We start from the raw sequence: 16,008 nt of genomic DNA, 5'->3' as shown, positions 1-16,008 counted from the left end.
GTAGCTAGAAATATAAGGAATAGTTATTCTTAATAAGAAAAAAAAGCATTTTGCCAATTTTCACTATTCTGCCAACTTGCCCATTAACATTGATACAGCACTGAATAAGGCATATAATTTTTCACATTCACAAATGAGTTAGTACTCAGAGTAACTTAATTAGATACACAAAGTAAATATCATCACCTTTATCCTCACCAAGCCAAATAAAGAGATATACTGAGAAAGTTCAAATGTATTTACAAAATCTAGATCTTTTTCAACTTTAAATAATTTATGATTTTTTTTCTCTAGCTCCTAGAACTTAAACTCTAGCCTGGGCACTACCTTTGAGCTCCTTTTGCTCACTCTACCTACCATGTAAGCCACAGCTCCATGGCTTTTCCTATGATTAATTGAAGATAAAAGTTTCATGGACATTCCTTCCAGGGCTAGTTCAAACCATGATCCTCAGATCTTGGCCTACCAAGTAGTTAGGATTACAAACATGAGCCACTTGTACCAGGCAGATTATTTTTCCTTTAAAGGCAGCTATTTATATTTGATGTTCCAAGTATTTGTAAATAAAAATATTGCCAGTTAAGTTGGCAAAAATATAAAATATATCGTATTATATACGTAGATATTATGTATTGTATATTATATATGCATATTCTATATATATATAGGCCTATAAATTTATATATAAGCCTATTCAATTTATACATTTATGGTATATATGTACATCCTCTTTGTATTATACATTCTGGATATTAACCTACTATTCAGACACTTCAAAAAATTTTTCTCATTCTGAAGACTCTTTCCTTTTCTATGCCAAAAGTCTTGTAATTTGATTCAATCCCATTTGTCAATTTTCACTTTTATTTTATGAGCTTCTGAAGAAAGTTGTTGCAGTAAAGGATTTTCTTTAGTACTTTCAAAGTTTCAGGCTGACATTAAAGCCTTTTATCCACTGTGAATTGATTTTTATACAAAGTGAGAGATAAGAATCTACTTTAAATCTTCTCCAGGTAACCAGCTTTCCCCCAGTACTATTTGTGAAAATTTGCTATATCTTCTCCCAAATACCTCCTTGAAATATTTGCAGAGAATCAGGTGGCTACAGATGTATGGTTTATTTCTGTTGTCATGTATTTTGTTCCACTGGTCTCAAGGTCTGTTTTGCTCCACTAACATGCTGGTTTTGCTATTGTGGCTCAGCAATACAGCTTAAAGTTAGGCAATCTGGTAACTCAAATGTGACTGTTCAAAATAACTTTGGCTAATGTGGACTTCATGCTTCTAAATAAATTTTAGGATTGATTTATCTATTCCTATGAAAAATGACATTAACATTTTAATGGGAAATGCATTAAATCTGTATAATACAGTCCAATGAATAGAAATTAAAAGAAAGAATAAAATGGCAAAGAACTTTTTATTATAGGCTGACTTTAAACAGTCTGGTAGTTAAAAAAACAATGACAAGGCAGCCACTTAGAAAAAAATCAGAAACAACCATGTTTTGTGTATGAAAACTTAATAGTAACAATAATAATTTAAGTTAGAACCCTATTATCCTCAAAATAACTTTCCTAATTATCAACAGACAATGCAAATCAAAAATTCCAGGTCTCAAGACATTCGTAAATTTTTCCCTAAAGTTTTCCAGTGACTTTCCTGAAACACAAACATCTTGCCTTATTTTTTCTTTGTGAGTGTATGAAAAACATTTTTTAAATCTTTACTTTCCAATAAAGAAGCATGTAGCTACCTGTGACTTTTGAGCACTAAAATGAGAAACAATGCAACTGTTTAATAAGCAACATGAAATTTAAAACTATGATTTAAGTAACTTATCAGAGAAATTTTAATTGTGAAAAACTGTGGTTACAAGAGTCTACTTTTAAACTCAAATATGTGTCAGGTATTCCCCATAAAAATTGAGCATTTTCTTTCCTTTTTGCTAGTCCTAGGGCTTGAACTTAGGTCTGGGCACTGTCTTTGACCTTACTCAAGGCTATCACAATACCACTGACAGCTTTTTCTGTGTATGTGGTACCAAGAATTCAAACCCAGGCCAGACAAATACTCTACCACTAGGCCACACTTCTGGCCCAAATTCAGCATTTTCAATAAGACTTCCACAAACCAGATAACGAAAACACAACAACAACAACAAAAAGAAAATACTTCATTAATTATGTTAATTAAGTTTGTTAATTATGTTAATTATGATAATGTTTTTGTATCTGGGGTTAAATAAGATATGTAAATATATTCTACTATTCCATTTTACTTTCTTAATATCACTACTACACTTTTACCTTATACTTTATTTCTACTGGACATTACTGCCTTAGACAATACACACACACACACACACACACACACACACACACATGCACATTTGTGTGTGATATATAATCATATATTAATTATTTGTCAATATTGGTTAAATTGTGACACTGGTTGTATTCCCAGTACAATTCAGTCTTAGAGCATGATTCTATTTATGTTGATTGAATTAGAAAACTACCATTATCATCATCAGGACTGGAAACCTTAACATCACCTCCAACAGTTTCTTCATGCTTCTTTTTAACCAGCCTCACCTACTTTAAGGCCTGGCAGCCATGATCTATTTTCTCTTACTATAATTTTGCTACTTCCAGCTTGTTATAAAAATCCAATAATACAATATGCAAACTTAGGAATCTGGTAATAAGTGAAAATAATACTATATTAAATATTATGTCCGTCTATAGACTGGCATTTGTTTTTCTTTTCAAGAGTATTCTATCACTTTCTGTTTTATTCAGTTACTTCCCTGTCATCATAAACTCCCTCCACTGTCAGACTGTAGCTATTCTAAAATAAATAGCCTTCTAAAATGAAAACTGCATGTTGTATTATAGATAGTTATATGGGTCCTTTCTCCTACCAGACATTAAGCAAGGAAGCTTGACTCTGCTGCTGAGAGTCTTATCACATGCCAGTGGAACTGGGAGCTGATGGGGTTGCTCAGGAGACAGATCAGGTCACATCACAGAAAAAGGAAAGAAAAGGAAGTTACCAAGGTTACCCTCTAGCCAAGTATCTACTTTTATCAAAGTCCCAGAAATGGGTATAAGACTGTACAGAATCCTTAAAAACTCTCAGATGCCAGCCAGTGAGATGCTCATGCTAGTGGAGGTTTAGCTCCACTACAATATTCACTTATATTGCTCTTTGTTTCATCAGGATTTGTCAACCAATCAATGTGAATACATTTACAGTAGTCTTCATGACTTTATTCATACGTGGTTATTTTTCATTTAGATACAGAAAACAATGTGGGGTTTTTTTCAGGAACACAGGGATCACATCATAGTAGAAACAGCTCTATTACATAAGTATAAATAATTTTTGAACAAGCACAATTAGCTCATCCCTATAATCCTAGCTACCCAGGAGGCTCAAATTCCAGGGATTGCTATTTGAAACCAATGCTAGCTAAAAAGAATTCCCAAAAGCCTTATCTTTGAAACAACCAGTACAAAGAAGGCTTGTAGATGTGGCTCTCAAATGATAATCAACCAAGCATGCATAAGGCCTGATTTTAAACATTAGTAAATAAAATGTATGGAACTACTTGAAATGTCAAGTTACTTCAATCATTAATCATGATATAATAAGATAGATAAAATACAGTAAGTGTAGAAGAGAAAAATATGAATAGCTTTGATTCTTTCTTTATACTCACTGAAATCTCCAGTAAGAAATACTGCTTCTGCTCCTGGGGCCCATTCTTTGCAGTACAAGCCACCATCAGAGCATCTGTGGATGCCAAAGGTTTCATAGCCTCTGGAGAACTTATCAATTCCACCTTCATTCTCTGTAATGTTGTTCAAAATCTCATGAAACTTGTTATACCTGCAAAAAAACAGTACATTAGAAAATTAAATTGAACTCCCCAAATGATGTATTAATATTTCAGAAAAGAAAACATTGAAGAAGTGCAATGTAAATAATTTTATTTATTCATGTACATGCCCTACTAGGACACAAAAAAAAAACTTCTATAAAATAAACCATAGTAGGGGCCAGGAGTTTGGCCTAGTGGTAGAGTGCTTGCCTAGCATGCACAAAGACCCGGATTCAATTCCTCAGTACGACATACATAGAAAAAAGCCGGAAGTGGTGCTGAGACTCAAGTGGTAGAGCTCTAGCCTTGAGAAAGTCCAAGGACAGGGTTCATGCCCTGAGCTCAAGCCCAGGACTGGCAAAAAGAAAACAAAACAACAACAAAAAAAACCCATAGTAATCTAACAAACACCTTTATCATCTCAAGCCTATTAGTGTAAGAATATGATGGCTATGTTAGTAACGAACTGTTTAAAAGCCAACACAATTGTAGTTTCCATACCAAGTGTATAATGAAAAGCACACCTACATCTCTTCCAGATTCTAAAGAAATGAAGACAAATTGTCAAAAATCCAGCAAGAAAAATAAAACTATCTCCAGCAACATGTCATAGATTTTTCCCTAAATATTACAAGCATCACCAGACATATGGTCTCTTTCACAGGTGGTCAACCATGTCTCTGAAGCATGAAGAGGGTCACAGACAATATGCTAGTGAGTGGGCATAATTGAGTTCCAATAATCCTGTATTAGAAAGAAAAAGGAAAAAAAGAAAAAGAAGGGAAGGGAAGGGAGAAAAGAGCCAGCTATGGTTTGTAGGCTGCATTTGCTTAGCCTTGCCTGAAAGCAGACAAGCATGGCAAGAACACGCATCAGGTCAACTTGTAAAAATGGCCTTAAAAGGGAACTGAAGAACCCCAAGTAGAATGAAGAAAAGCACATGACTGCTGCCAACATTCAGGTTCGGTATATGTACACACACACACACACACACACACACACACACACACACACACATACACACGCACACGCACATGCACACATTTCTCTCTGAAATTAAGGAAAAAGAAGCAGATCGCTATGGCAGGTGATCATCACAAGTGAAAGTGACAGAATTGTACAATGAATGGGACTTCGAGGTAACACTCCATCAAATCCTGAGTGACAGTAACAATGAAACCCTCAGAAAATGTATGGATCTAAATGGAGTATACAGGAAACACATACAATCTGAGAAGTTGATAACTAAACCATCTACATTACTTGACCATGCAAAGAACCTTTTTACAATTACTTCATACATCATTTAAACATGAATTCAGTAAAATAAGAGCTAAGAAAATACATTATAAAATAACAGAATAAGAAAATAGACGCAGAATTTCATATTACTAGAAGTAATGGTTGGATCACAGTAGGCACAAATAGCAAACCATGTTGTTAAAAGGAACAAATAACTGGGAATTAAATTAGAAGGAAAATACAAAGCAAATGAATATATTGAAGACAATCTAACTGATATCTCAAAATGAAAGCTGATGACTCAGAAATAAAGCTAAAATTAATTAAAACTAAATAAAATGAATATAAAAGATATAAAGTATAGGAGCCGGGAGTTTGGAAGAGTGCTTGCCTAGCATGCACGAAGACCCAGGTACGATTCCTCGGTACCACATGCATAGAAAAAAGCTGGAAGTGGTGCTGAAGTTCAAGTGGTAAAACTCTAGCCTTGGGAAAGTCCAACAACAGTGGTCAGGCCCTGAGCTCAAGCCCAGGAAGGATCACTACTACACTGTTGGTGGGAGTGCAAACTCGTTCAACCACTATGGAAAGCAGTATGGCAGTTCCTCAAAAGACTAAACATAGAGCTCCCCTATGACCCAGCAATTCCACTCCTTGGCATTTACCCAATCATCCAGAAACAAGGACACACTAAATCCACTAGCACAACAATGTTCATTGCAGCACTATTTACCATAGCAAAGATATGGAACCAACCTAGATGTCCCTCAGTTGATGAGTGGATCAACAAGTTGTGGTATTTACACACAATGGAATTCTATGCTCCTGTCAGAATGAATGACATCCCCCCATTTGTTAGGAAATGGAAAGACTTAGAAAAGATCATATTAAGTGAAATAAGCCAGGCTCAAAGGAACATCGACTCAATAGTTTCCCTCATTTGTCATAATCAGTAGAAACCTTGGGCTTGACTAGCAGAGATTTGCAATAGAGCAAAACCTTGATACAAAAGGCAATATAGTAGGATGCTAAATGAAAAGACCTCTAGGATATAGAAACAAAAGCCATATAATGAATGATTGTTGTCCTTATTGTCCTTAATGTACTATGTTATTTCTCATCTCTTTTGCTGTCCCTTGGTTATCTTATATTGTTACAGTATCTCACTTTGTTATCTGATATATTTATATTTGGTTATTTGAAATTGGATAGGGAAGGGGGAAAACAAGATGAGTGGTAGGGGGGGGGAAATGGGGACCAAGACATTTAAAAGGGTATCAATGTATGTAAATTAATGCACCTTCTATCTGGCAAATACCATGTAACCCTTCTATTAATTACAATAAAAAATATATGAAAAAAATTGAGTCATCTATACTATGTTTCAAGAGAAGCTTGGAAAATATGCTCATAATATATCTGTAAAAGCTGTTCAATTAAGATAAAGATAAAAAATATTTTCACAGACATATTTTAAAAAAAAGCTGGGAACCTCTAGGTCACACATGAAAATTAGAGCTACTCAGGAGGCTGAGATCTAAGGATCTTTGTTCAAAGCCAGGCCTGGCAGGAAAGTCTGAGACAGACTCTTTATCTCCAATTCACCACTAAAAAAAGCTGAAAAGACACTATTCACCTACTGGTACACAGTAATTATTGAAAAAGATGAAGGGATGCTACATTTTTCTATAAGCATTTCTTAAACATTGGAATTGTCATAAAATATTGAAAGTATTCATCTGAACAAAAAAACTAGATCTACAGGTTTATTAGAATATCATTTGCAAACTCTGTTAATCCTGCAAGAATTATACTGTATTCTGTTGCTAATATCACTTTCTACTTCTTAGCACATAGAAAATAATTCACACTAACTGGCATACGTAATACCAAGCATCAAAATGACCAAACAGTATAAAAAATATTCAACCAAAACAATCAGGAATTAAGGCAAAAGAAGCACAAAAAAATTTACTGAATTTTTTAAGGCATAAACTTGAGAAGGTTAAGTAAATGTGTTATTTTTTGTCAATGTAGGTATCATGCCTTAAAAACACATTTTTAGATTTATGTTTAAAAAATAATTCTTGAGGAGTCTCTAAGATGTTTTCAAATGCTCCATTTGGTAAAAATTTCAATGGAAACAGGATTATAGCATTCTATTACTTTAGCTAAGTATCTTGATTTCCCTCAAGGTCAGCCCTGTAGCTTCTGATAGAGGAATACATATTCCACTTTGAAATCACTGTGGTTCAAAAAAGAAAATGCCCGAGGATACAGCAAGCTCAGCATACTGGTGCCTTCTCCTGCTAAGTCATCTCTCTTAATGTTTTGCTATGAATTTATAGGATGCTTAAAAACTAGGTCAAATTTTTGTTAACCAAGAACATAAAACAGAGTTAGCATAAGAATTAGCATTTGAGATAATGTGATGTATATTATTAGATTTTTATCTCTACATATATTAAACCTTTTTACAACAAAGAAAAAACTACAGGCACAAATAGAAGCCTAACTTATCTAAGGTCAAGAAAGTAATAAAATTTTATCATGACTGATTTAGAAAGCTATACTTAAATGAAATCTTGAATTAACAGTCTTCTTTCCTCTTAAAGTTGTTTTTTGTGACTAAAGCTATGAAGTAAGTAAGGATATCAATGTTGTTAAATGATAATAATTTAGTCTCAAGAAATCAACAGTGTAAATTCAAATTCTAGTGCTGTGACTCAGGGCAGGTGACCTTGAACAAGTCACTTCGCATTCTCTTGCTTTTCTTCTCTGACAGTTACAGGGAACCTTGAACTCAAGGTAGGAGCCAACAGTAGCCAGAAGTACTTAATGAAGCTTGGTTAACATTCTTCACATAGAAATGACCACATATTAGTATGCTTTAATTTTCCAAATTTGCTTTTTTATAAGTCATGGTGAGATTTTAATACACATGGTAATTGTTAAGTTTGTTCACAGTGAAGTTACATCTAATAAATAATGTATCAATTTTAAATACATATATACATATTTCTATGGAAATCCTTCAAATGTTTTGAGGGGAGAAAATATGTTGTTTGTTAAAAATTACTTCATGACTCTAGTAGTGAGCCCTGTATAAGATGAGGTCAAGGAAAATAAAAACCTCTATACCTAAAACTTTATTTTAATTAAATGAATTCAGCTAATAAAATAGTCAATTTTAGTAATATCCATTTAGTAATATCACTAAGAAAGCCTTATGTGAGCCAGTATTTCTTTTACCACCTCTCCCTAGATTTCTACAGTTAGAATACTACAAATACTATGAACATAAGTTAAAGAACCTAGTATATAGTCATGAATATAAACATACTTGGATTTCTTAACAGGTTAATTAATTATACTAACTTAATAAAACGTAGTGAGAAATTAATTTTTATCACCATGCCTTGTGTCATGGTTACAAGCATATTATTAATCTATTGCCCTTACAGTTTACCAATGTAAGATTAATTGACAATATTAAAATTTCTAGGGTCTTCTGGCAAAATGAAACCTGACTGCCTAACTAGGAAAAAAAAAACTCATCTGAATGCAATAAATCAGAGTTACTGAAGGTGAGCCCTGAGCGACAGCCCATCTGGTCAGTCCTGGAAGTGTCAAGCATTGTCCCCAGCACTGGAAGCTGTCAGCCTCTTTACCATGGCTCTCTTTCCAGTCACGCTCCTGTTCACGTCTTTGCTACATGCTCCGCTGATTGCCTTGGAAAAGGGCACCGCTGTAACCGTTCAACTGACCTTTCAGTTTATTTTCTCTTGTGTAATATGAAACATGAGCTAACATACTCTTAAGTCTACTGATTTCTAAGAAGAATTCAGACTTAATGTTTCAACCATCTTGGCTCAAAGAGCAACGTGTGCTTCTGTATTAAAGCCTTTTTTTAATGTCATAGAAAAGGCTACAACTATGGGCTACAGTCAAAAGCTCCAAGTCTTCTGTTAGGTAGCACATAATCAGTATAACTGATTCACTAATGTATGGTCAAGTGCTTTGCAGAAAAGCAATGCCAAACTTTCAAGTCAGTGTTACAGGTACAGACCTGAATTATCATAATGAATAGTTTATACATATTGATATTTCATCTTTTTCATCCTTTGATAAGAATGGCACTGTTATTCAAACACTGCCCAAAACCCAACATTGGGAGCAAAAAGCAGAGACAGGAAGCTTAAAGTGCAAACCCTAGATCTAATACTAGACCAAGGACTTTTGGGGCAATAAACACCCACAACTAAAGGTACCAGTTCTTCTTTCATTAAACAAACAACAAATCATCAAATTAAAAGCTGTGATAAAGATTTAACTTTTATTTTTATTCACTGCAGAATTTATTTTAATTTCTTAATTTTATTAATGTATTTTATTGTACTATTGAAGTGGAATATGCAGGGGATACATTTACATACATCTGGTAATAAGTACTTTTCCGTTCACACAGTATCATCTGTTCTCTCATTCTCCCACTCCCTCCCTCCCATTTCCGTGCACAAGTTGTATACTTCACTTTTATCAGTGTCCAGCATGTTCCACTGCTACTCTTTGTCACCCTTTTTCCTCCAATTCTGTGCCCTCCTTCAACCCTCCCACAGATATGCACAGGAATATACTGTATATGAGGAAACAAATACAGAATCATCAGCCAAAGAAAAATCAAATTAAGAGAAGAGTCCTTTGTTTTCATCTCTTTGGAGTTCAGTTCAGTATGTATATGATATATCATATATGCATGCATATCATGATATATATGATATATGAGCTATATATGTATATATGTATATGTATATGATGAGGCATTGGTTATTACATCTTTATAATTCTTTCCTAAGACTATACTGTTTTGGTCTCACCACATTCTAAACTTCTTCAGTTTACAGAGTAGTAAATTTCTCCAATGAAGAGATAAAAAAAAAGACACTCCAATTGTAAAGTCATTTTTACACATCTGTACATACCAGAAAATATGTAGACTACTGTGTAAGAATGATTTATAAATTTAGTCATGTGAAATAATGTTTCCTAAGCATTCTTCTGGGAAAAGACACATGTCAATTTATTAGCAACATCTTCACAACAATTATCAGTGTGGAAGAGGAGCACTGATATTACTTTCATGGGAAGAAAGTCAGTCAAACAGTTCTACCCAGGGCCACAATATGAGAGAAAGTAAATACAAGTCTGTTCTAAAGCATCGTCCATATGGTTTACAGTTTATACTTTTCCAACTTACTCTACTTCCTATGCTACATTTAAATTATTCATAAATTATAGTTTGAGTACACTGAACTTTTAAAGAAAAAGTATCCACCAGAACAATGAGATACATCATCAAAAATACATCAGCAGAAAATTAAGATGAAACACAATAAAATATTTCATAACTAAGTTCATAAAGCATTTCGATAATTTCTTCTCAGCTTTGTTTTCATGAGGTTTTTTGTTGTTGTTTTTGTTTGTTTTGGTTTGGGTTTTTTGTTTTGTTTTGTTTTTATTTTTTTGCCAGGCCTGGTACTTGAACCCAAGAACTGAGCTTCTTTTTGCTCATGGCTAGCACTCTATCACTTCAGTCACAGGGCCACTTCCTGATATTTCTGTTTATGTGATACTGAGGAATCAAACCCAGGGTTTCATGCACTCTACCACTCTAGTACTAAGCCACATTCTCTTCCTTCTCTCAATTCTGCAAATCTAACAATGAACAGAGGCCATAAGTGATTATATAAACAGCTATGAATTTTTTTTATTTTTGAATTTAAATTGAAGCAATGTATAGAAAGCAGTACTTTCTAAACACGTAATTTGATATAGTTTGAAGTACAATTTTGATAGATAATTTAAAACATTATCCAAGCTGTAAAAACTATTTTCATAACAATGGTACAGAGTTTCAAGCAATATAGCATTGAGCATAAGATTATTACTTTCATTCCATGGGAAGAAAATCAGTCAAATAGTTCTACCCAGGGCCACAATAGGAGTGACGGTAAATACACTAATTTTTTCACCTAAAAATCATCAAAGATTAGAAGGCTTATAAATACTGGCACTTACCCAGTCTCACTTCTCAATTCATTAAGTATGGATAGCCACAAATTTTAGCTTTGGGGATGATTTTTATATTAGTAAAGTGAATCAGTTTTCACTTTGGCAATTATTACTATATTTGTGTATATCAAATAAACACAAGGAAACATCTCTTTTGTGTTCAGTATCTATGTGTGTGTGTGCGTATGTGTGTGTGTGTCTGTGTGTGTGTGTGTGTGTGTGTGTGTGTGTGTGTGTGTGTTGAGTCTCTTTCCCTCTCCTCCTTTTCTCTCTCTTCTTCTTCCTTCCCCTCTACTTCTGAAAAAATTTGCAGGGCTACGAATGTGGCTTAGTGGCAGAGAGCTTGTCTACCAGGCTTGGCTTTGATTCCTTGGCCCCACATCACCAGTAAAATAGCCAGAAGTGGCCCTGAGTGATAGCTTGGAGCAAAAAGAAGCTCAGTAACAGTACTCCAAAGGAGTTCAAGCCCCAGGACTGGCTAAATAAATAAATAAATAAATAAGACAGAAAGAATATATGTATATTGAAATGAACTCCAAGAAATAGAAAAAAGACGTTTTTCTAATTTAATTTTGGTGAATTTGTTTTGTTTTTGTTTGTTGTTCCTCTTTTGCTGCTGTTTCTGATTCCTGTACATTTTTTCTTATATGTAAGTTTATCTGTTTGAGGGAGGGTAAGGGGTAGCAAAGAAATGGTGAGACAAAGGCTGAACAAATGCAGCAGTGATACTCACTAGACATGTTGAAAACCAACTATACAACTTGCCGGGGAGAGGCATCAGAAGGGAAAAAAAGTAATCACTGTTCAAAAACAAATGTACTCATTACCTGATTTATGTAACTGTAACCATTCTATATATCACCTCTACCAAAAATAAATAGTTTTTAAATAAAGAATTTGTAGCTACTGAACCAAGCATTAGCAAAGATCTACAAGACTTTTGTTGTTGTTGTTGTTGTTGTTGTTGTTGTTTTTAGGTGGGTCATGAGGCTTGAACTAGGGCTGGGTGCTGTCCCTGAGCCCTTCACCTCAAGGCTACAGCCCTACCTTTGAGCCAATCCCACTTCCCGTATTTTTGAGATTAATTGGAGATGAGTCTCAGATCCTTTTGTGCTTGGGTGGCTTTAAATCTCGATCCTCAGATCTCAACCTCCTGAATAGCTAGGATTATAGTCTTGAGCTACCTCATCCTGCTCTACCAAACTTTCTAAAGGTTCTTTGTCTTTACTATCACAAAAGTTTCAAACATCTGAGGCAAAACAACAAAGAGTAACCATGGTGAATGCCTACATAGTGGCAAAATCTTCTCTAAGTTGTAAAACTTCAAGAATTATCTCTGTCTTTACATAAAATTCACATTGTATCACAAGCATATATCTTAATGTATATGCATATAGATTTCTTTATACATATAATGAGTTAACACAGACCAAACAATATTATTTGAAGGCAAATTCAACTAATAAAATAGTCAATGTATTCCATTTAGTTAGTATCTCTCAGTTTATTATTTCTTAAAAATTTTGTAGTTTTAAATAATTACACAAACTGACATAAAGATAAAATGTTTAAATAAATGTTACTGAGCTATATTTCTCCCCATGTTCTACAGCAAAGAAATAAAATAATATTTGTAAATTTAACTTACCTCATTATCAAAGAGTTCCCACACTGAGTTTACTACTATTAGCAGAACCACATATTCCATATTGATTTGGAAGAAAATTCAAGGTTAAATTACAGCAAACACAGCCTAATTTGTTTATTAAGATACCATAGTTATTCATGATTTAGTACACTATCCAATACCATAAAATAGATATTTTAAATTTGGGTAAAGCTATAATATATCAGAAGAATTTTTCCTTTCATGTCCCTAAGTAATGATGCTGATAATTAATAATCAAAGCAGGTGCCATCTTGACCCATTGTTATTGGTGGTTAACCTTTTGAAAGCTGAGTTAACATAAAAAGAAAAAACTTTTTTTTAATTTTTAAAAAAACCCGTCTGGTCTTCCAAAATGGAACTACTATATAGTACTGTATATTTATTTGCTGATATTTTTTTTAATTTCTACCAGATGTCATAAAACCAAGAAACACGTTTACCTTTTGGTTCATAATTGTATAGCCTTAATCTTTTGTCAGGCATTCATTAAGGAAAAGACACTGTGAAAATGTTATATTTTATACTTAATCATAACATGCTAAATATCATGCTAAATATCTCAGTAAATTATAATTAGAAACAAATTTAAAAGATCTCTTGAGTTTTGTGGTAAAGTCCTTAAAAAGAGCCATAATCATATCATAAAAATGGCTTGTAACTGTGATTAATTAATCTCATTTTTGAATCATTTTTAATAATTCACAAAGTTCTTCTGGGGAAACTTACTGCTAGGATTAACATTTCTGCATAATATCTAATTATTGAGCACAGTCCATGCATATCACATGGACAGTGATTTTATTGATTATGAATTTGATATTCATGCATGAAATATTAGGAAAGATTACATCTATATTCAGTGACAGCAAAAGAGAATTAAATTTTTTAAGAATGAGAAAAAGAGGAGGATTCGGTGGAAGATGGCGGCGGTTCAGGGTGAGACATACTGAGCTCCTGCCAAGATTCATGTACTGGCAGTGCAGGAGACAGTCCTCTACCAGAAATTGATCCTAAGTAAGCTTTAGGACCACAGAGAACTTAGGCAGAGAGGAAAAAAAGGAAAAAAAAGGAAGAATACCAGCACCAAAAGAGAGCATGGAGCTCCGCCGCGGAGCAGCCAGGAGACAAAGGCTCTTCTGAATCAGAGCAGAGAAAGAGCTCTTGTATTTGGTTTTTTGCGCCATCTATCTGGCAAATATCATGTAACCCTTCTATTAATTACAATAAAAAATATATGAAAAGAAGAACAAAAAAAAGATTCCTACAAGTTTATAATGTAAGGAAAAAGTCAAATATAAATCTTTTTGCTTTTTAGTTACAAATACATACTAATGCATAAAAACATGACTGAAAAATTATATAACTATGAGCTCTTGATAATGGCATGATTTTTTACATTTTTCAATTGCAATTTATTTTACTAGTATGACAACGGATACGAAGTAAACATAAAAGTATCTGTATAATTACATTCAAATAGATATTATATATATTGTATATATTATATTTAATACATATTATTTTCAGAAGTAATTTTAAGTTTTATGGAAAAAGATGTCTGAGCCCATTGTTTTCTTTAACAGAAGTATGGTCAATACAGAATAAAAGTAATAATTGTCTTAAACCAGTATCACAACAAACAAATCAAGCACATGAGGTCCTTAAAGTTTATTGCTGATTAATTCTAATGACAATTACCCTTAACTCACTTATTCACTCATTCAAAATATCTTTAGGCTGCAGGCATACTCTTAGACACAGATATTTATGTATGTATACACACACGCAAGCATATGTGCAATCACCTACATGCAAATCCAATCATTTACATACAAGTCCAAATCAAACCAGTTATCTGGTTAGTCAATACTAGGTAGACAACCTACAGAAAATATATCTGAATTAGTTTTTTTTTTTGAAGATGATCAGAGCTTAATGCCTGTCCTCAGGAAACTACTACTTTGCCAGCTTCCCTAGTGATTTGTGGCTAATACGTTAAGAATCTAATGTGTTTCAAGCTCCCAAATTGACTCATTCTCAAAATGTCAACTCGATTCCCCAGAAGAGGGAGGGGAAGAAAACGGACACAAATTCTCTGTTTTAAGTAAAAATAACTTTTAAAGAAGAATGAAATATCAGAGATGCCATATTTAAATTAAAAAAAAAACTCCACTGACAGCCAGCAAAATAAGCCATTCAATTTGTTCACTGTATATATTCTTCCTTTAAAAAAAAAGTGCAATACATCTTAAATTACTTTGCTGCTTGTTACACAGTCCCAGTGATAGATCTATTTTATTATTGTTTGCTTCAATACCTATTTCCCTTCTTTCTTCTGACTTTCAGGCAACATTCTGAAAACCTCACTTACAAGCAATAAATACTAAAAGCAATGGCACTGAAGCATGACATACTCATTCTCTTCTAAGACTAGTCACCACCAGAGCACAAAACTCCAACTCTGTACCCTCAAGTGTAACATTATTTCTGTTTAAAAACTCCTGGAGAAGACAGAGGTAATTATGTATCTGCAGCCTGTCTATCAACTCTCCTCCAGTATGCAGTACAATGAAAAGCATTAAGTCAGTCTGACAAATCATGTCCAAATGAAAGCATAGTTTACAGTTTAGATTTTGTGTTTGCTTGTTTGTCTTTTTGTTGTTTGGTTTGTTGTTTGGTTTGAAAACAAGAAATTCCAAATTCCCTCCCTTTACTTTACCACCAGAATCAACACCAAAGCAATAATGGTACCCATCAACAGCTGACAGCTCAACAACTACTGAGAAAAGTATGTTTGACATTTTTCTCCACAAGAATCCATTCACAGTTGCTGTACTGTTTCAGGGAACCTGTAATTGAGAGCAGCCTGAATATACAAGAGTTGTTCTATAGGTAATATGTATGTATATCATTAATATACTTTATATAAGCCACCACCATAGAACAGAACTTATTTTCAAAATTACATTTAAATAATATTTAGCAATACAGTCTCACAAAAATTGTAAATCAAATAAAAAATGCTTCAAAGTATGACAATATATTCCACTAGGATGCAACTCTCACACTTCTTCAATACCAAGATGCATATTGAAGTGATGATACACTATTCAAAGACTTTGTAGATATTAAAAAA

General features: G+C 33.6%; 1 protein-coding gene across 2 annotated transcripts in view; it reads right to left on the bottom strand.

Moving 5' to 3' along the window:
• The window catches only part of Gbe1 (1,4-alpha-glucan branching enzyme 1), a 210,950-nt gene that overhangs the window by 172,825 nt on the left and 22,117 nt on the right, over positions 1-16,008 (bottom strand). For both annotated transcript variants that reach the window (XM_090347887.1, XM_090347879.1), the window contains exon 2: positions 3,728-3,897. In XM_090347887.1, the coding sequence (XP_090204013.1) occupies positions 3,728-3,897 (170 nt within the window). The remainder of the gene's footprint in view (positions 1-3,727; positions 3,898-16,008) is intronic.

Source organism: Megascapheus bottae, chromosome 1, assembly GCF_031878675.1.
Source record: "Megascapheus bottae isolate mThoBot1 chromosome 1, mThoBot2.hap1, whole genome shotgun sequence".
Classification (NCBI taxonomy): Eukaryota; Metazoa; Chordata; class Mammalia; order Rodentia; family Geomyidae; genus Megascapheus; species Megascapheus bottae.
The sequence above is the reverse complement of the archived record's forward strand: the minus strand, read 5'-3'. Positions and strand labels throughout refer to the sequence as shown.